Below are 22,911 nucleotides of genomic sequence, written 5' to 3'. Positions count from 1 at the left end.
AGGACAGCACTGAGTGGGGCTAAGAGGCAAGCCACTGCTTTCACTTCTGTCATACAAATAAATGTTATTTTTTGTTTGGATTCAATGCATATCATGTGCCATAGAGCTCTGTCTGAGACACAGATGTAGAGGGAAGCAAAATCTTTCAGTTTGGTTAGAATTGAGTAAAGAAGCACTTGTCCTTGAGTATCCAAAGTCCATCTGTTTTGATGTAAGCTCAAGATTCACAGACCCTATTTATCAGTACTGTCTTGGGTTGCCTGATGTTCACCATGCTGTAACCTCTGGCTCTGCAGTGTGGTTTCTGATCACCTGAGTGCTCTGGAAGCACCCAGCCCTGTGAGGAGCCCCAGCACATTAATTGCCCCAATTGGCACTAATTGGCACATTCCAGCCCCTCAGGCTCTGCCTTAGTGTTTGCCATTCATGCAGGAAGTGTTTGCCAGCTTTTTGCATTAATTGTTAACTATTAATCCTTTAAAAAAACCCCAGAGCTGAACTACCTTGTATAAGGAAATATCTCCACAAGCGTTCAGTATAAAAAAAGCACTAGAATTTTTAAAGGATTAATAGTTTTATTTTGCTCAAACATCTTGCTGATGTGGTGGAATAAATGTACATGTCTGTACATATATAGGCTCTCAAGTGTAGGTGTGTACATCCATGTTTGTGTTTGTTACCTGGGCATCAGAGCAAGGAGTAGAGCCTAATGCCTTGTAAATTCTGGTTTAGGATTAGATCTCCCAAAGTCTGATCCCTGGGCTACAAAAGAGAAGCATAACAGTGCCCTTCCCTGACCTGTACAACTGCATTGCTTCTGCAGTATTTTTGGTTAAATTCTGATTAATGGGCACATGCTGCTCTGTTAGGAGTAAAAAGACAGGCTGGGTCTATGCCTGCTCCACTTTTTATAGACTTCACATGGGGCTTTGGCCCATTTACTAAAACAGTTTGCTTCATTGGCTGATGCTGAAGTAAGTGGATATAAACAAAGCTTTTTCCCAAATTGCAATTTGTAAGAGCTCCAAGGAAATTTCACATTTGTTGTTTGCGGTTCCAAGGTTGACTGAAATTTTGGAGGTGTGCTGCAAGCATTGCAGATATGTGAGCAAAGGAGATGTGTGATAATTCCCTGTGCAAAGGGGGCTCCAGATCACAGCTTTTCCCTCATCCTCTGGTTGCATTTTGTCTCCTCTCCCTGGTCCAGGATGTGAAGGAGGTGCTGCCTGCACCTGATGGCCCAGGGAGATGGAAAGACAAGAATTACTTCAAGGTACTAAGGTGAATTTTCAGAATCCACGGGTCTGAGAGAAGCCAAGCCAGCTGACTTGAGAGAGTAATGCTTCCTCTCTGAACTGAAAATAAGCTGGAAAATAAATAGTAAAATAGCAGCTAAGCAATATCTGAATAGAATAATATCACTATTGCAGTATATTAATTTCCTTGCTTCTTAATATTATTTTGAGGCTATGTGTTGGCCTTTTCTTTGTGTTTATACTGTGAACCTACAGATATTGTGCAGTTTTCTGTAACTCCTGCTGTTCTATGAAGACAATTCCTGAAATATATTTAAATTTTATATGACTGGCTGAGATTTTTTAAAATTAATTTGCAGATAGGAAGTAAAAGACACAAACTAACTCGATACATTTTCTTTTCTAATAAGTGAATTAAAATATTGAAAGCTATGTAAGTAATACTGAATTAAGCAAGCATTTCTGTTTGTCAGGGGACATCTATACAGACCAGAATGTCACCCAGAGAATTCTGGTGGAGCTTTATATTTTCAGGTGTCTCATAAAAATTCTGATGATCAAGGCAATTGATTGATCATTATTGTACTTCAAACTGAGATCTGTATCCAATTATTTGTTGTTAGAAAGGAAATTCTCTGCTCTGCTTCTTATTTTTTCATACTTGGACAATGTTCTGGGTTCTTGAACATAATCTGCAAATGTTAAAACTTTCAACAAAACCTTTTGTTAAAAACTAAGCCTTGTTATTTACAAAATCACACAAATATTAGGAAGTCTTGTAGAATAGAGGTTTACAGAAGTATTCTGTTATAATATTCAGGTTGGTGCAGGTTGCAAGGTGTTTATAAATGTCATGGTTCAGTACTTTACTGCCTATTCACTCCAATTGAATACTTAAAATATTAATTCAATATATTTTATTTATTTATTATGTATTTTTAGCAGTCAAAAAAGTGATCTAGATTATTATGCCTAATTAATTTTTGTGACCATTAGCTGTATAGAGATAAAAATAATTTTTGAAGTTGGTATACAAAGGAGAGAGTAAGCTGCAAGAGGAAAAGTTTTCTACCAAACAAATCTTGTGCTGAATAGGTTATTTAAAGAACTTCTCTAAATCACAAAGATTCACTTCATGAGGTGATTAGCTAGCCAACAAGCAAATTTTAATTTTTCCTATTTACACTGACATCCATCTCCCCTCAAGAAAATCTTCTGCTTGTTTTCTGACAGCAAAGCTGAGGACATTAATCGGTCACCTTTTGTCTGCTAATTGTACACAGCTCTTGCTGGCTTTAAAGGACATATTTTGGCCTGTCAGGAAAAAAACTGCGTGTTGGGGCCTGAGTAATCACTGGAATGACAGATCTGTTTTTAATGCAGCCCCTGTTTCCCTGAAGGTCAGACACTTGCCATAAATGCACTCCCATCCTGATTTAAGGGTCGGATTCTGAGAGCAGAGATGTCACCAGTATAACAAAGCTCTCTGTACTACTGTGTGCTCCCATATGATTTGTGCAGCTGTGCCTCATAACCTTTAGAAGAAAACAGAGCTAAACATTCCTCTGACTAATGTTTACCAAAATACTGCAGAATTGAGAATAGCCAAAGAGATACTTTTGGGGGTTTTGTGTTTAATAGATAATTACTTCTGACATTACAGAAAATAAGGGCCTATTTCAACCACAGTATTTATATTTAAGAATCACTGGCAAGATGATATAAGCCATGTCTCCCAAGAAAGCAAAAAAAAAAAAAAAAATCCAACAAGTTTCTCTTCTGTTTTTGCATAGAGGAATTACCCCTTTAGTTTGGTAATAATACAGGTGCTTTTTAGAAAACAGAATTCCAGGCTCATCCCAGGGATGTGTGGGATGTGCCAGGACAGGCAGCTTGGCTCTTTGCCACATAACCAGAAGAACCAGAGTTGTTTTTGCTCTTTTCTGAAAAAGACTTGGAATATTTGGAAAATACTGTTTTACCATGATAAAACACCTTTATAGAAGGTCAGTTTGTTCCAGGCAAGAGCAAGTCAAACCTTTCCCCACTTTCAGTGGGATTATTCTGCAGTGCAACAAGTATTTACTCCTTGAAAGGGGAATTGTGCATTTCATTCAGTGCAGAGATGCAGTGTAGTCACAATGCTTTTGAAGGGAACAAAAATAGTGATGAAGTTATATCCAAGACAGCAGGACATATCTGACATAATCTGACTGCAATTCAGATTAAAACTGGTGATTTCCTCCATGGTTATCCTTATTTTTCAGGGTTATTTCTAATAGCATACTGTGTTTATGGAGTGTATTTTGTATGCTTGTTTTGTCTGAAGGAAACAAGTAAACCTTTATTTCCACCTTTTGAGTAGGCTTCTAACTGATACACTGACTTTTGGGGTTGGTTATGGTAAAAAATCCCATTTTAGGGGTTTTTCAAGTGGCACCTGCTATGTGTCATAATTAAATATAATCATACAGATCTGATTTATTATGAATGCACTTTTAGAACTTCTTGGGGGTTTTATGTTTGATTTTTTCATTTAGCAGCAAAGCCTGTATAAATCTATTGTGAAAGCACCTTTACCAATACAGATTGTGGAAGATGATCTATTTTAAAATTGCTATAACCCCTGTTATCTATGTAGATTTTTTTTTCTTTAAAATGTGAAGTATTTTCTGTGCAATTTCCTCATTCTTTGATATTTTAAGAGAAGATTTTATGATGAAAACTAATATCTTATGTTTAGTTATTTAAGGTAAAGATTGAAAAAGAATACATGAAACTCAAGTTTAATTAGATTTATCCGCCTTGTGGAGGAGAGGCTGCTGCAAATTCATTTGGGTTTTCAAATTGTCTGAAGAATTGTCTGTAATTCACTCCTGAAATCTGACCTTATGAGAAGATGTGTGCACATCAGCATAGTTACTCTGATTCATCCATCAGAACCATCACAGAAAATCGTCAATTTTCTTAAGTTTTCCTTAAACAAACCTGACTAAAAGTTCTCCCTTTACATTTCAAGTGCCGCAGTTGAAATAAAATTTTAGTCCTTTACAATATTGGCATAAATGCCTTAGTTATCATATAGGTCATGTAGTCATTATAAAGACCTTGTAATTTATAACCCTTTTTGTAGTAAGAATTCGATCAAACTAAGGAGGAAGGTCAGTACAGCAGAAGAGAAATAAGATGTCTGTCTGGTGGCTGAAACTGACTGTGATTGTAAAAAGGGATTTGAAAACAATATTACTACCAGAAAACACCTTCAAACATCAGTTTAATTGGAAATAACTGTGGCTTATTGGCCCCTCTTATCAAACAGAAAAAAACCCATGTTTTTTCTTGCTATTGATTTTTAATTTCTTACTCTCAAAGGTGACTTTATTGTTGTAGAAAAATCTGTATATGTAATTGGTGTTTCTGCCACTGAGGAAGTGTCAGGAGTCTGGACCCATTTTCATTTTACCCATACACCAATCCTCATGCTTATTGTCCTAACTGCAATCACAGCAAATTTTTAAAATTAAAAAGTGTTTTAAACAGCAGTTTAGCTTCCTGTCCAACTGAGAATTGACACAGACTTCAACTACTGGTTATCTATATTTTGTCTTTCCTGAAATTATTGAATTGGATGCTTTCTAGACTTTAATTTTATGGGTAACATCTCTATTTAGATGAGAAGTCCTTAAACCTTCTGTTGTTGACTGCACCTTTGCTTTCCTCTCTGTGTTTCCATGCATGATGGTAACTCCTTTTGTGATACATCTACTGGCAGTAACCATTGCAACTCACAAAATCTCCTCTTGAAAAGTGAATCCTAATGTGGCTTTAAACCCAAGAGCTCAGATTCTTTGGGTGCTAATCTCATTTGGATTAGAAATTGCCGCTTTTGCTTTACTTAAATTGCCTAATTTTTTTCAACTGTGCACATCCAGTATTTATTTTCTATTAAGTAAATTTGCTCAATTATTTTATTTCTAATAAAGTAGATAGTTACACAACTGACATGATGATGAATGGAAATAAAATAAGAAACCCCTATACCTGCCTTTCAGAAAAGTACTCCATGTGATTGTGAAACTATTGCTTTGGAAGGCCTCTAAATTACTTGCAAATGTCTTGAACAGAAAAGAACTGTTCCCATATAGTACTACATTAACTTCAGTAACTAGACTGGTATTGCAGTTACTGCAGGTTATTACATCTAATATTCAGGTTTTTTTAAATTTATGGTTGACTTTATGGTTCCAGCAGGAGTGCTGATGTGATTCCTGTTGAGGACTGATGTGCTTGCATGGTTTAAATGAGTCTGCTGCAACCAATTTTGGCTCTAGCTTAGAACTATCATAAGGATCTGCCCTCTTTCTAATTCCTTATTCCAGGGGTAGTACATCAAACACACAAATCTGCTGCTTTCAGACCTGAATCATGGATTCACAATGGTTTGGTTTGGTTTGGTTTGGACCTGGAAGGTCATGTTGGGCTCCAACCCCCCCACCATGGGCAGGGACACCTCCAACTGACCCAGGGCACCATCCAGCCCTGCCTTCAACACTTCCAGGCATGGAGCATCCACAGATTCTCTGGGCAGCCTGCTCCAGTGTCCCACCACCCTCTGATTAAAGAAATCCATTCAGCCTGCAAATAACAGTGCAGGGTTTCTACACAATGCTGTTGGTTAAGCCAAGAATTGACAGGTGCTTGGTCTCACTTTGTTATTCACACTGAGGGGCTGATTTTAAAGGTAAAGCTTGGAATTCACTTCATTTATTGGGTAGCAGGCTAGAGTATGTTGTATCTGATATTATTCAAGTTAACATTGTGTGTTAGTGGAGGAACAAGTCCCTGTACCAATTCCTGGTGCACCCTTTCCTCTGTCTCCTTGGTAAATTGGCAGCTTCTTCAAATTCCCTACCCATGACAGGTAAATTATTGTTAATCCCTGGTCTGAGTCATGGGTACAATCTGCTCTCTGAGTCAGATCAGTTTTCAACCCAGATTCACATCAGGGATTGAGTGTCTTAGAGCAGTGTTTATATTAGAAGCTCCATATATCCCTTGTAGATCCAGACTGCAATTTTTCCCACATTGGGGATAGTTCCTATGCATCATGAGACATCAGATCCTGGGATTAGGATGGGCAGGGCTGACTATTCCCCTCTCAGGAAAGAGATCCCAATCCCTTACCTGGAACAGAGGCTGTACTTTATATTGCATCCCTTACTCCAGATCCATCTACATAAAGAGATTGCAGAAGGCTGGAGATTTGGGAGAGAGAGAGAGAGTGAAAAACTAATAGCTGGAGCCACACGATCTCACCTTGAACACAGTGTTTAGGAAAATAATTTGGGAATACAAGGGATAACTTAAAGAGATGCTGGTAGGAGGTGTTCCAGTGACAGAGTTCTTATATTAGCTTGTCATATCTCTGTGGATAGGAATTTATGTTACAAATTAGTGACTTCCAATTATTGATCCATTCCTGTTAAGTCACTTGCAAAATCATGCATCAAAACCAGGGAATTTAGTTTTGAGCTCTTGTAGGTAAAGCTTATGCCCTTAGGCAGTTATTATCAGAACTGTGATATGTGTTACTGTTTTGCAAGTGTGTTTGATTTCAGGAGTCAAGCACAGCTTTCTTCTGAAGGTTTATTATTTGAAGACAAGTGCAAGTGAGAGAGGTTATGAAAATCAGTTTCTTTAATGTTATTAATCTCAAATGAGTGATTTTTTTGCCTTTTTTTTTTTTTTATAATACTTGCTATATTTTAATGTGCCTTAGAACAAAATAGGGTGTCATTACCATTCTTGTTGCTGAATGTTTTGCTTGGCATTTGATGCAAGGCCTCAATTGCAGGCTGACGTGCCAGCAGCTGAAGCTGAAAACAAGACTGCGGTGGGCAAACTCAAGATTTAATTTCAGAAAGAGTGTTTATATTTTCCCTGGGGCCCCATTAATGGGAGTCCAAACCCTAAACGTTACCACCAACACATTTTAACAGACCAGTTTCCCAGTTTTTAAAGTGTGGTGTCACCTTGAGTGTTTTCCTTTCAACTTTTCCCCCTTCTTCTGACTTTTAAAGAAAAGCGATGAAGTTGTATCATTTTGGGCTGAATTCATTTGGGAATTCAGTGTTGTGTTTGGGGAACATAAATTTCTGTGTAAAGCAACAAGAATTCAAAAATATTTAGTCCTATCTTGTGTTTGTGCATCAGCTATTTTAATAACTCTGCTGCCGCAAGGTACCAGTGCAAAATTTTGTGTTACTGCAGAGATCACCCCCATCCAGTGTGTCCCAGGGGTCCCCACGGTGATGTCCTGAATCCACCTGGTGTCAGGACATCTGAACTTGTGACCAACAGGTCAGTGCAAATAGAGAGTCCTCTGGAGATGGGGTCACTGAGAGTTCCTCAGCTCAGTTCCCTGCTCCTTCAGCTGGGCCTGTTTTGTGGCTTTAATAGGATTAAAGAAACATTTACATTGATGTTTTAGGAGCGTTTTCACACTGCTCCTTTACCCAGCTCAAAGAGCAGCATAAATCCAAAGGATTAAGGCAGGGATTTATGGGATGTTGTAGTGTAAGATGAGTTTGGTGCACCTGGCTCTCCTTTTCTCCTCTGTGGATGAGGATCCTGGAGCAGTGTGATGTATCTGCAGGGGATACAGAGGTGAGCCTGGCATTTCTTCCTGAACTTTTAGGTCTCTATAAGCTTTGAAATTATTGTTTCCAAATATTAAAAGGAAATTATAGTCTCCTGTGGAGGAATGTAGTATTTCTATCAATTGATATTAAAAGGAAGTTATAGTCGTCTTCTGTGGAGGAATGCAGTACTTCTGTTGATTGATCCTATCAGGCATTTTTCTTCAGAGGATATTTTGGCATTTTTCTGCCACTTTTCAATAGCAAAACATAATGCATTCAAGAAAATGTTTGTTTTCCTGGAAATTACAGTGCTCTGGTTTTAACAAATGGAAAGGGGGAAAAAATACAATTCTATGCCACTTAGTTTCATTGAAATACAAAGAAAATTGTTAAATAACCAAAATTATAATTTTCAAACTCTTTGAGTGATCATTTATGCTGATGAAAGCGATTTAGTTGAAACTACATACATAGCCTATTGTAGGGTTTTCTGCAATTACTTCAGTGTAAAATTGCCAGAGTTTGAAATTCTTTTCTTAAGTTAAAACTGTTTCATATATCCTTTTGTGCCACAGTGTATTAATCTACAAAGGCTGAGATTATGCCTGTACTCTTTAGTCAGGCGAGATTCCAGCTGAAACTGAAATCGAGTGGTGTTATTACTGAGAAAATATTGTGCTATCAAAGCCAAAAAGGGAAAAAAAACCAGGATGAATTATGATGTTCAGCAAGGAGATGACTGGACACTCCACTATTTCAAAGCTGCTCTTGTGATTGAGATGTATTGTGTTTTTAATCCAATGTGTATCATCTTAATTGCTGTAGGAGTAACTTTGGATTTGCTCTGCAAACACACAATTATTCATCTGGCTCTGTGGATGTGGAGTGTTCACAGGAATAAAGACTTGCAGTGTGCACTGTGCTAATATCACCCAGATCTGTCTGTCTGTGGTTTTCTCATCATCAGGTGATTGGGCACCACCTGAGGTCCAGAGAAAAGCAAGATCTGACACCCAGGGCCCCTCTGTTCTGCAAATATTTGATAAGAAAGCACAGGAGGCTCCCAAAAGTCTCTGTTGTCCATCAGGAAGGCTGTGTGTGACAGGAGGAAGCAAAGCATCCTTACACACCTCTGCCCCCCTGCAAGTGAGGCTCTCCTGTGTTACTCCTGATCATCCCTCAGTGTTAGAGTTTCACGGTGTGCTTCTGGAAATGTGAGAATTGTAACGAGATCGTCTGTTTGAAGATCAGTTGTTTTGTGTTCTCTATGGCTCTCTCAAAGTATGTTTTGCTATTGAGTAGAGAAAAAAATTCAAAGTTCTTGATTAGGTGTGTGTGGGATTAGCCATTTTTAGTGCAACTTGTGACTCTTGTCCAGGGGCATTTTCAAGAGACATTTTGATTAACTAAGAATAGGTAATTTAAAGGAAAAAAAAAAGAACAAGAACAACAAACCCCAGAAAAATCTGTGCATCCATGTGTGCAAATGAACACGAATATCTTGCCATCCTAGTGAAAAAGTTAGGTCAGCTGAATTTTGAAGCTTAAACATTTAATATTCTATTAGACTGAGTAAGTAAATGTTTTGAGGAGGAGGAGAAGGACTTTGGGGATTTTTTGTCATTCCTGTGAAAATAAAACCTTAATTATTTGCTGTCTTTGTCTTTCAAATTCAGCCATATGCTTGTAACTGTATTTGTTTTTCACCGTCATTTCTTGATTCAGAATTTGTGAGAATGTACAACTAGGTATTTTTGTAACATAACAGCAGTTATAAATTTGATCTTTAAGTTGGTGTAATTTTTTTTACATTGCTTTGTACTAGATGGAAAGTTTAATCATTTCAATATGATCACTTGGATTAATTAAAGCTAAGAATATCATCTGCAGTTTTATTTTCTTAGTCATAGGTCAGCTTCTTGGCTTTTTCCAAGTCCCTGCTGTACCATTCTTTTAGCACCAAGGGGATCCTAAAGAGTTTCAGAGAGTTAATGATGGCCGTGCTCAGCAAAGGGTTTTTGGCATGCACCTGCAAGGCTGTCACGCTGCAAAAGAGAAGAAGCAATTGTTCCACCCTGATTGATTTTATTATGAGTTCCCGGTGCAGAGATCAGAAGTTGGGTCACTGTCTCTTCCATCCCTAGATTTTTGTGATACCATTTTAATTACACTGGAATTGAGGCCCAGAGAGACAAGGACAGAAGACAGAAGCCCCTTTTCCCCGTTGTTTCCATGACATGCAGGGGCAGTTTTGTGGTCTCTGTGTTTGTGTTGCAAAGATCCAGAAATCACAGTAATTTTAACGAGGTGCTCTGTGGAATTTCTCTGTCCATGTACCAGGATAGGATTAGCCCAGAGTCCTTGCAGAACCACCACAAATTCACATTATTTCGCAGATTGTCTTGGCTGTCAAGTTTTGAGGGCAAATTACTTTTTTCTCTTGTTCACTGCACAATTAAAATGAGTAGATAACTTTGTGTTTAAGGATGGTTTATTCTGTTTTAAGCTGTGTTTTCCTACAGCTGAGCAATATTCATAGTTCAGGGTTTGTTTGGGGTTTTTGTGCTCCTTCTCATTTACACCCAAGTCCTTTTATGTGGAGGGAGATACTTAAACCTCAATAGTTTTATCTGCTTACTCTTTTAGCTGGGGAATTGAGACTTTTCATAGTTGGTCATATGCAGGAAAATTCTGAGTATTTTTACCCCAAATTTTGCAGCTTCTTTGCTCTTTTTTTCTAGTTATGTCTTTTGCTGTTTTTATCCTTCTACGGAACTCAGATTTTTAAAAAGTAAATGGGCAAGTTGGCCTTACCATATGTGTTTTGATGAATCTTTCCTATAATTATTTCCTGTGATTAGATTCTTGCAGCAAAGCCAGTGGTAGCAAACTTTGAGACTTAATTGAGTTGTCTGTGAAGCTAGAGAAATGTGTAAAGAAATAAATTTTTTTACCTACAGCAATAGCAAGATTGGATAGGCAAAGCAAAGGGATGTGGTTTCCTGTTTACTTTTTTCATTCAGATATTTACCTGTGTGTTAGAAATTCAGCAAGATGCTTCAATGATTTATAGTTATAAGTATATATGTTATTTTTCTGCTTTGGCTGCAGGCTACTGACTCATATAATTTGGACAAGTATATTTTTCTCTCTCTTAATCTTTCCCCCCGCCTCACCCTGCTAAGCAACAGTTTCTTCTGGTTTTTTGTTTGTTTTTTTTTTTTTTTTTATTTTATTTTTACTAATGTGAAACATGGTATTGCTGATGTGAAAAACTGCTGTTCTGTTTGTGGTTGTGTGTAGAAGAGGTTTTACAGCAACTTCTGTGAGCTAGAGAGAAGTTTGATAAGAGGATCCACATTTACCCCTGAAAGAATTTTCTACCAAGGTCATTGACATAGAAACCAGGAAAGAAAGAAGGATAAATAAGAGAAACCTGCAACTGTCTATTCCAATAAGCACTTTGTTGGTCTTTCCTGACCAATGAGTAATCTTAGGAGTTTTGTAGGAATGTATAAAAAGCATGCATGCTATAATAAAACAGGGTTTGAAGCCTTCTGAAAATGGAGTGTTGCTTTGTATTGTGACCATCTCACCTACAGCAATTGTATGTGCTGGGTGTAATTTCTCAGCAAAGCCTCGACACAAATTTGCATCTGGAAAAGCAGCAGAACAGCCAGGCAGCTACCCAAGGGGAACTGCTTTGAGCAATGCACTCTATCCCTGCTGTCGAGGAGTCTGCACTGGCTGGCAGCTGCAGGAAGGATTTGGAGCAGCATGGAGCAGAAAACCTGCAGATTGTTGTTGTGTCCTGCTGGTTATTTCTCCCTCCTTTTCAGAATGTCCTGCCTGTGGTGTTGTAAGTGCTGACGTGCTGAGAGCCTGGGTACTCAGTCTGAGTGTGTTTTGAAACAAGGAGGGCTTGCCTTTGATGACAGTGCTGCAGCTGCAGCTTTATGAGCTGTTTTGCCAGCAGCTGCCCTGAATTTTGCTGCAGTAGCTTGGCTTCAAACTCCAAACTGAGTTTTCCAGTAAAATGTTACTGTCAGTAAAAAACATTGTGTTCAATCTTCTCAATACTGAAGAAGTCCAGTAGTAAATGCGGGCTCAAAAATTTCTGTCTGAATAGTAGGACATTGATTTTTTATTCCCTGAACCTTAATGTATAATTGCTTATCCTAATGCATTTATATTGCCACAGATTTAATGCTATATTTATCACAGATTTGCTTCAGGTTGTTTTTCCTCTAATTTCTTCATGTGAATCCATCATCTGTAGCTTACAATGGTAATTTTAGAAAGATATCTGTATTTCATGTGATATCACCTTTGCCCATGACTTTTAGAATGTCCTGTTTCATCTGGTCACATCTTAAAGTTTCATTAAAATGGAAACCTGGCTGTTAAATCAAGTGATCCTCAAAACCAAGAGGTGAGATTTTTCTGCTTCTGCTGCTGTTTACAAAACTCCAGTGTGTTGTTAGGGGACACTTTGCTTTAGAGGTTGTGGCAGATAGTGTCACAATTTCACAGGAACCTTCAGATAATCAGGATGCAACTGCAGTCTCCTTGATATCTAGGCAGATTAATTACAGCCTGACTCATTTTGTTATTTGTAGCTTCAGCTTTCCATATAACGCAGTTTTTTCACCTCTCAGCCTAAAGCAGTGATTCTCTGCCATGTGTGTTATCACCCACCTGTTACCCTTCTTAGAGGCAAGGAAGTTTTGCTCCTGCTGAGCCTTCTGTTCATGAAGGGTCACGTTAGATAGAGATGTTTAGAAAGCACCCATGGCAATGGAGTAGCAGTCATACAACTGTGGTTTCACAGTCATGCACATTATTAGGGTATTTTTTTCCAATTTGTGTACACTGCAAACACTTATGATGCAATGATTATGTCTATTTTACCTACTTATTCATAGATAATGCAAACTACATATTCACAGTAACAAAAAATATTGTTCTGATTAATGCCTGTGTTTGCTGTTTGCTTTTCAGTTAGGCTTAATTAATCCAGTTCTGTAGATATCATCTGGGTACTGTAAGGCAATTCTGTGAGCATGACTCAACATGAGCCCATCAGATAACATTTTTTTATTTGGCTGGATAACAATAGAAATTTTTATGTGTAGGAAGATTGTTGCTGCTTTTAACCAAGCGTGGTTACTGTGGATTAATTTGGAACATGTTTGCATTCTGACAAATGAAACACATCTTTGATAGCAGATCTATCACCCAGCCCTGTTCAGGGCTTTTCAGGAAGCACAGGCTGCTAGTCTTCAGGCATTTTCCTGCAAAGGTGGCAATTTGGGTTTATGAAGCTCCACAGAAGCCCTGTGTAATCTCTGCCAAGTCATTTGTAGCTGTATTAAATCAGGATGTGATAGTGCCCAAGACTGATTTGGTTACTTAAAACAGTTGGAGATTAGGAGAAAACTATTAAGGACTTCTACACTCCGTGAGCGCTCAGGCTCTGACAAGCCTGGATAGAAATCAGTCTGAGTCACTTATAAATCCTTTATTTAGGTGCTGTTGTAAAGCTCTAGTTCTCTTTTTTCATATCAGAGGAAGTGATCTGATGAATTTGGCCACATTGTGGTTAGCCTGCTGCTCATGCCTGCCCTGTGGAGACTGTAATCCATTGTGTTTCAGAAGCTGTGTAGGCATCTGCCAGGGCCAAATATCAACTATTTGTCAGTCAGAGATTTTGGAGACACTGATGGCATGTGTTTCTGTATGTTTGTTTTAAGAATCTTGAATATGCGACTTAAAACCACAACAATCAGATTGCTGGACCAATCAGCAATTATAGTAGCAATTATGGTAACTCCTTTTTTTAGTGTACGGCAATAGTCAATAAATAATCTTTAGAAAAGAACAAACCCCATGTTTGTAACCTGTTAAGTAGATAGGTCACTGCAGAGATGTCTCATATGCTAATGCACATTAATGTTTATTATTATTTTTGTGGGCTTGAAAATGCCTATTTTCTAATTCATGTAGAAAATGCCTACCTTCTACAGTAGTCTGAGCAGATGCTACAATGGTTTTTAGTTCTTTTTGCACTTGATCCAATTTCCTTGATTGAAAGAAAATTTCTTTCTTGTATTTATATGAAGAAAAGTTAGTATTTTCTTACATTCCTGGGTCCAGCTGGGAGACAGTGGAGATTCTGAGAGGTTTGACAGGCTGTTTTCCCACCACCTTCAGCAAACTAGGCAAATCTGTTTTAAAGATGTGTCCAACATATGGTATTATTTTAATGATCAAATTCCAAGCATAAAATCCTTAAGGTTTAGAAGGTGCAGCATTATTTAGTTAAAGGGGGGAAAAAACCCAAACATTTTCACATGGCAATATAATTTATTAAACATCACTATTTCCTAGAGGTTCTCTTTAACACTGATGACTTTCTAATATGGAGGAGATAATGTATAAATTACAGGCATGAAGAACCTTGTTTTTATATACTTAGTAAGTGTTATCAATAGTAGAAATTCACAGGTGGACAGACAAAAATGTCCTGTCCTGGGATTAACTCTAAAATAAGCTCTGCTGCACATATGTACCATATGGATCTGTTTTCCTTCTCATCCATTATAGAAATGAGAGGAAGTAGCTCATTGTTTCCTCATCCAACTCTCAGATTTGCAGGTTCCTCAAGGTAATAATTTTTCTGTATGGTCTGTTTAGTGTGCTAGGGAATTTTTTCAAAGCCTTCTGTTCAATCTGTGGGGAGAAGTTCATGTTAGTGCACCGAGAAAGAGTTCTGAATCCATAGTTTTACTAGAAAATATTAGCATGTGGCTGAATTTCTGAATTTCCTCAGAACCTTTCAGGATTGTGTCACGCTCATTCACTGGAGTGGGTTAATTGTGGTGGGGAGACAATCCCAAACAAAACCTGTCTATATATCATAAAAATTGTACAAAGCTAAGCCTTTGTCTTTGAATTTTCCTCAAAGAGGAGCATTGACCAATCAAGCAGTGAAAAGACACTGATGAGTGTTTAATTACACTGCAAGGGTCTGTTGGACTGTGTTTGTTGGCCAATGTCCAGTACAATCTCAGCACTAAGGTGAAATAGTGCTTTTCTCCATCCATTGGGCCAGCAAGAGTCTGCTAAAGTTAAGGTTTTGATCATACATGAAAAGCCATTATTTTTCCAAAAATACTTTGTCTCTAAAAATATTTAGAAAGAATCACATATTTAAAATGCAACCATTTATTCACTTAGAACTGAAGTTCACACCATTGTTCAGAAAGACCATAACTGTAATTTATAGCTCAGACTGATGCCAAAATCAATTTTAAATAATTACCTATTGTCAGGTAATTATTTTTAGGTGCAGATGTAGAGGTGATTAGGAGAAGCAGAAATACCTAAAGGCAAATTCAGTTGCAACATCAATGGTTGACTCCAAGCAAGAAGTTGTGTTATATCTGCATTCCCTGCTCCAGATGCAACCCAGAGTGTTTTGAACTTGTTGTCATTGTCAAGCAAGTCCCTGCACAGAGGAGGAAGGGCCACTGACAACATTTTTTAGTAAATTGTTTATATACATGAACAAATCAAGCATCACTATAATTTCTGCTTTATACTAAGTAATGTATATTCCTGATTCCACTGATTTCCAAGGGACTTAAATTTGTTCCTCTAGTATAGAAAAATTTAGAAAAGTAATCTGTCATCATCAGCACTTTTTACTGGTGTTCTGCTCTCCATGGACACATCCATCTAAGTGCTGATCAAACAGTGCTAAGTCAGAACTATAGAATAAAATGAAAAATTATTCCAGAGTCTTTTCAAGTAATAATAGGAATTGTTAGTTTAGTCCTATAATAATTCTCAAAATTATAAAAAAACATAATCTGAAGTATGCCTGTCATCATTCTTCAATTTCTACTTTCTTTCTTTTAGAGAAAAATTTTTAAATTAGTAAAGTTATATAATACAAAACCATACAGACTAATAGCAAATGGAAATCAGTTTTTTTGCAAACAGCAAACAGACAAAGCTTTAGTAAATTTATCAGCAATAAAAATACCTAGAGAAATTAAGACTAAATTAACTAGGACAAACTATTTTACCAATTATTTAAACAAAGCTTCAATTGTTTTACCTCTGGTGTCAAAATGTCCCCTTTCTATTGAACATTCATCAGAGAGGGGACAGGAAATATATAAGAATGCTTATACTGCAAGTTCTTTGGAAAAGATGAAATTATGCCAGACTGATGTCTATGAATAATTACCTGTGGTTAATAAATATTTAACTTCAAAGAAATGCCTTGGTGATTAATCCTATTCAGGAGCCAACCAGCAGCTACTTGTAAACACTAAATAAATGAAAATCCTTATTATCAGTCCCTTAATTCCACCTTCAGAACCCATTCTATTCACACACCCATCTCTATGTTTTCAAGTCTCCAAAACATTCATTTTGCATTTGAAATTTCTCTGTCTTTGCATGAACAGGATTTTCTTTGAGTAACAAGGATACTTCTGAGGATTTTAAGTCTTCCCCCACTGCCTCTTCCTCCTGCATGGATAAACATAAGTGTAAATATCAGTGCTGGAATAATTTCTTTATGAACTTCTTTACATTTTTCCTGGAAAAATAACAGGACTCAAAAACTTATTTTTGATTTTATGCTGTTAGGGAAATTGCTCTGCTTCATTATAATATGATGGCATTGTTTTTTATTTACTTTATGTGTGATCAACCAGAAAGACACCAATAATAAAAGTACAATTAAAAGCTTTCTTCCTCAACATCTTTGCTCTTATTTTTTTAATCTTTGGTCATTGTATTTGCTGAATTTCATTATAAAAAGAAGATTGCAGTTTTTACTCATGTTAGTATTACAGAGCCAGTTTAGTGAGCTGCTGCTACTGAATACATTAATCCTCTAATTATCATTTGAAGTACAGGTAAATTTTTCAATATGTGTTTGAATAAATGTAGCTACTATTTCTACAGCTGAAAATACACTTGATATTGAGAAGTTGTGTTATCTGAGAGATAATTTTGAAAAATAAACTTTTAAACGGTCATATTTATACAGACAGGAAAACTGAAGAGACAAATTTAACATTAATTTTGTTTTCTTCACTTTTCTGGGTGAACTTCAGGCCATAGTGAGATTAATAATAAAATATACCTTTACTGTAGTGAGATCAGGATTTCATCTCATATGTTTCAGTGCTTAACCTAAAATCATGTTTTCCATGTGCCATTTTGTTAGTTACTAGAATGGGAGAGTATTATTCTGACATACAGCAATTATTTATAGAGTCCTGACTGGGTTTCTCCTCTAATAATTTGAAATGTTTAAAAAAGTTGGTGAATATTTCATAGAGGAAGATGAGTATGAGTGCCATGAAAACAAACCTATTTGCAAGTAGGGGAAGGGATGAAGGATGTGCATGCTGAGTTGTTTGTGTAAGAAACAAATTTCTACTTCAGGCATCACTCATGTAGACTTTTTACCCGGTTCACAGCGAATTTGAAAGGTAAGATAAATCTAGGAAAATGTAGAGCTAAGAATGGTTGTTAACTGTGATTCAGTTTGAGCTATGGGTGGCTGAAGTGATGCAGAGGAACTTCAGGGGATCGGTTGGCTTAAAGTGAAATAGAGCAGGCTGGGGTAGAAGCATTCTCCTGGTGGTAACACAGTGCCTTTTATTTTTCTCTCTTTTTTTCCATTTCTCATATCCAATTCTTGCATCTGCTCAGGAGTTCTGCTGGGGTTTGTGCCTTCAGGTCGTGCCTTGCATGGCCCCAGGGCACATCATCCTGGCTGTGGATGTGACTGGGGTGAGACCCACATCTGAGGGTGTCTCATCCAGGCACCTTTGGCCAGAAGCACTGTGGAAATGCTCTTAGATCTGAGAAGTGGACTGAGGCTTTAAAGAGAGGGGAACAAACAGCACTGAGTGTGTTGGATGGTCCTGCAAGACTCTGGTCATTTTTGGTAAATGAAATCTCTGAAGGATAGTGGGAATTTAAGGAGTGGAATTCAAGGAGTGGTTTTTTTTCCAAATCCCATATATCCACTTTCTCAGCAGGATCTATACTAGTGCCTAGAGAGCAACCTCTGGTTCTTAAGGGAAAAAAAAATCTGTACAGAATTAAAATATACTGTTGTGTAACTTAAAATGATGAAGTTCTGGAACATTAAAGCTTTGAGCAAATTAAAGCTCCATCAACTAGACACAATCTAAATAGTTTGGAACTTTGAACTATGAACTATGAACAATGACAACAGTGACAGTATGGTGTAGGAAAATGCCCTTTATTGGCAGATCTGAACCAACTTGATGCATAGAATCAGAACAATTGGTTTGGTTTGGTTGTGTGAATGCTCCAGCCCAAATATGTTATTTATACCAATTACATTTGCATAAAAGTCTCATTTGAATTTGCCAGATGTCTGTTTATGTTTGTTTAAATCATGAGGTCATTCCATGAAAGGAGCAGGACCTAAAAACACAGAAAGACTGTTAGGAAAAGTGAGATTTAAAATATCTTATAAATTTTCCCATTTTGTGGTACATTATGCAAGCAGGAGCACAGCGATGTGGAGGCACTCTTCAAGAAGGCTGTGTCCATTGCTAACAGTTCATTAAACAATATATTATATAACAAAGCTTCATTTGTTTCTATTTCCCAGCAAGCCAATTTTCCCATTAGCAAGCATGTTCTCCTTTTGAATACATTCAAATGTACCATTTTCAAAGACAGCATCATTACTTCTCTTTTTGTGTTATGTGAAGATCCCAAGTCTTTCTGGTTTATTTTGTCATTTACTGTAGCCTTGAAGATTTTTAGAATGCCCTGCTCAAGGCAATGCATATTCATAAACTGAGCAAACAAGGAGGAACTGAATTCTCAAGTGTTATGTTATTGCATTTACATAAATGTTTAACAAGCAATAAACTTTTCTTATGCACAAATGCAAACTACCAACTAACCACTTGAGTTCAACAAAGGCTCCTCAAATGTGTACTTAATTCCTTTGAGACTTTTAAAATCTTGCTCAAGCCTGAAGAAATTCTGGTTTGTTCATGCTGCAGCCAATCACTACACACATTAAACATTTACTTTAGTACTTGGTGAAATAAATTTAATCCTATACAATTTGTGATTGCAGCCTTGGTAAAGAAATTGAACAGCAGCATATCAGAACACACATCTGGTGAGCTACTCTGGTCCCTTTAAAGCAGAATTTGCAAGGAAAGGCTGCATGGAAAGAAAATGGAGAGTTTAGCCAAGGCTCGTGGTCAAAGCTCAATAAAGAATTGTCTAGGAGTATAATGATATAACATGCAATAAAAGGAAACCACCAAAATTCAGTTTCATGCTGAGCTTCTCCAACTGATTTACCTGCCAGAAGCAAGAGAATCTGATGACCTCATGTGAGAATTATATTAATTAGAGAAAGAGGTATCTCATGTTCCTCCTTAACATGCAATAAATGATATTATGTGAACTGTGCTGTATCTGTCCATTCATTCCCCAAAGAAATTTGGATCACAAGCGCAAAAACATATCTGCAAGCTTCCCCAAGCAAAATATTTTGGTCCAGAAGATACAGAGGAGGCAAGATACTTTTCAAATCAGAGAAAATGCACCAGCACAACAGAGTGGGGTTTTTTGTTCCATTGTTCCACACTCTTCCAGATACAGCTTCTTTAGAGATTAGTTTGCCGTTTCTTCCATTTTCTTGTCAGTAGCAGCTGTTAGTTGAATATGTGAAGAACAGACTTTTTTTACATTTATTTGAAGTAGATGTGCTTTAAAATCTGCTGTAAATCAGCGGGCCAGGTTCTCCTCAGGCTGTGTATGGAGCCCTCATGCCTGCTTTTGCAGAGAGATGCAGAATTTTGAGCAGCAGAAGCAGAAACACAGGCAGACCAGGTGGGATGGGGCTCTGAGCAACCTGGTCCAGTGGGAGCTGCCCCTGCCCATGGCAGGGGATTGGAGCTTGATGTTCTTTAAAGTCCTTTCCAACCCAAACCATCCTGTGATTCTGTGCTTCTGTTACTGAAGGAGAGTTTTATGATTGTGTGGTGTTTGGAAAATACTTGTGTTTTCTGCTGGTGGCTGGATTTGATGCATTCATGTCTGTTGAAACAAATTGCCAGAATATTCTAACTACCCAGTTTTGCATAAATTAGAGGAACTTGTGGAGCAGAAAAGCACAGGGTCATAAAAATTTTTCCCTTTGTGTATTAAATCACAGTGCTGCAGCTTTTTCCTGAGAGCATTTGCAAAGTGAAGTGGGAAGCTGTCACTGTCCTTGCCTTGCATTCTGTGTTATGTTTTTTAAAAAGGCTATCTGTTATTTAAAAAAATGGGCATTCAAGTGACTGCTAGGGCAATTAACTGGACTGCTGATTGATAAACAGATCAGTTTTTGTTGAAAGCTGTAATTAAAGCTGTGAGTCCGAAATATAAGAGTCAGGATACACTTTCTTGAAAAACCTTCAATTTTCCATTGCATGTGAACCTGTGCACAATAATCTGGCAGAAGTGCTGACTTCTTCAAAATTCCATTACTTCCTTTCCCTTGAGAGACATAATTTTTATGCCATATTAACCTTGTACCACTACTTTTCAGTCTCACCCTGTGTTGTCATTATATGAGTATTTAGATGAATTTGGGCTGATTAAAGGACAGTCAGATTGAAAACATCTCTCAGTTTTGATAATATTTGTTTGACGTCTGAACTTCAACATCCAAATGGAAGGAATTTTGCAGTGCATTTTATTCATTAATTAATGTTTAAAAAATTTAAATGCTTTTCAGTAAACCATATTTTTGTCCTTTATGTGATAAACCCTGCCAAATCTTGCTATGGTGTTCTTATCTTTTTTGGTGGGGAAGATTGTCTATACAGCAAAGATATATTTATATATATATATATAGTTCACATTGCTTGGCATTAGGGGATAAAATGTAGGAACAAGCGAAGTAAATGGCAAGTATGTTGAATTTTCCTCTGGGAACAACTTTAATATGCTGCCATTTAAATTACAAGTAGGCTTTGAAATTTTGAATGTGCCGTCATATGTAGTGATCACTTTAAACCCAAAGCAGTGTTTCTATAAATCAACAGCTGTAATTTCCATGGGGATTTACCTAGCATGGCAGTTAGGCTGTTTAGCATTCTCAAATAGATTATGTGGAATTTCACAGCTTTAAAGTTACTTTTAGCCTTGTGTACATTTTAATTTGGAGAAAATCAAATAATCCATTGAAAAGTTGTTATTAAATGATACACATTGAAATTACTTAGGTTCTTTAGTTGTTGAATTTTTGTTGTTTAATGTGGTTGGTTTTTTGCTGACAAACCCTGGCATTTATTTTCAGGTTTTCTTAAAGTTAATGAATCTTTTTTTTTTTTCTTTTATTTCAACAGCTTGATGAAGTTGTCCGTCAGAGAAATCTGCATAGTTTGGAACTTTTCCTTTCATGTGCACAGAAGCAGTTAAATGTTTTATTAAAGGAAGAGCCAACCCCAGCAGAAAACAGAGACTGACATTCTCAGTGCTGATGATACAGTGTGATTTGTGAAGCTGCAAATCTCCATCTAGCAAATGATGACTGTATTCCAATCTTTTTGGATTGTATCATTGAGTCAAGATTGATCTGAAATTCTTGATAGAAATGTTTGTGGATCATGTTCTTCTATTTATTTATTTATTTTACTACTATTATCAGATAGCAAATGTGAGAGGGAAAAAAACATCCTTGGAAAAAATTAGTTTATTTAGGGTTTGTTTTATTTAGGATTTTGCTTTCATTATATTTTCTAGTAGCCCATGACAAAAATTTCCGTGTTATGTCTGAATTTTTAACATTTCCCTGTTATGTCTGTTTTAAATTTGGCACCATGTGTTAATGTGATTCACTGTTATTTTTTTTAAAAAATTGGAGACAAACATAAATGTTTGTTGATTGTAGGTACAAATCCATCTCTATTTCTAAAATATCTACCCAAGTCCATTGCCTCAGGTGAACCTGAGTAGCTTATTATTTCTTACTGCTTTTGATGTAGAACAGAAGAATCAATACTGAAACATAAGAGCGTTGTCAGGCATTTTTAAGTCATTTATAAACAAATCCAGCTCTAGGAACAGAAAAATTTAAAAACTAAACAGTCTGTCTGTTTAGGGTAGTGTTAAACATTACCATGACCAATGTATAGTATGTATTTCATTTCTGTTTTACAGAGCTAGTTCAACTCCAAAAGTCATTTTTCTCATGAAATTACGATTAATGTGACTGACCTCAGTTTCAGGAAGAAGATGTATGTAATTATGTGGAGACTGATACTGCACTGCCTCAGTGGAATTTCTGACACAACAAGGAGTGCAGCCTGCTGACCTCACATGCCCTTTCTGAGCGCATCCAAGGAAGTAGAAAAATTCCCCACTGACATTACTGGACTTTGGAACACTCATAGGACTTTTCTAGTCCTGCAAACAGCAGATGGAATGGAATTTCTGTGCCTACACTCTATTGATTGTAGAACTGGGGCCTTAGCTGTAAAAGAGCTCTGAATGAAGTAAAGGAAAGTAAGTGTTCATGCTTAGGTACTTAAATAAAGAATGATCTCTCTTACAGTGAGATTACAGACATTTTTTAAGTGTGGTTCTTCTTCTTTGGCGGTGTTTTGGGGTTTTTCATTGAGCTGATTTTTTTTCATCAGCACTTTTCATAAATTGCTTTCTTGTAGTAATAAGGAACACCAAATGGTTGCACATGTATGAAATATGTACTGCAGAATGTTAACGTTTTTATTTAAATTTTTCTGTGCTTCATTTTTGTAATCAAACCCAAAGGTTTTGTCTTTTGTATACACAAAGGTTCACTGAAGAAGTAAACAGTGCTGGTTTTACTGGATGATAATCTTACCCTGCAAATGGATTAAAATCCAGTCTTCTCTTTGATACTTGATTGACTGATCAGTTTGCATTTTTTCTGGCTGACAAGAAAATCC

At 37.0% G+C, this 22,911-nt stretch overlaps 1 protein-coding gene across 1 annotated transcript in view; it reads left to right on the top strand.

Moving 5' to 3' along the window:
- CCDC91 (coiled-coil domain containing 91) overlaps positions 1–22,652 on the top strand; it is a 112,399-nt gene extending 89,747 nt beyond the window's left edge. Inside the window, exon 13 of the mRNA XM_059472159.1 lies at positions 21,328–22,652. Within this exon, the coding sequence (XP_059328142.1) occupies positions 21,328–21,447 (120 nt within the window). The 3' untranslated portion in view covers positions 21,448–22,652. The remainder of the gene's footprint in view (positions 1–21,327) is intronic.
- The last annotated feature ends 259 nt before the right edge of the window (positions 22,653–22,911 follow it).

This window comes from Ammospiza nelsoni, chromosome 5 (assembly GCF_027579445.1).
Source record: "Ammospiza nelsoni isolate bAmmNel1 chromosome 5, bAmmNel1.pri, whole genome shotgun sequence".
NCBI lineage: Eukaryota > Metazoa > Chordata > Aves > Passeriformes > Passerellidae > Ammospiza > Ammospiza nelsoni.
The sequence above is the reverse complement of the archived record's forward strand: the minus strand, read 5'-3'. Positions and strand labels throughout refer to the sequence as shown.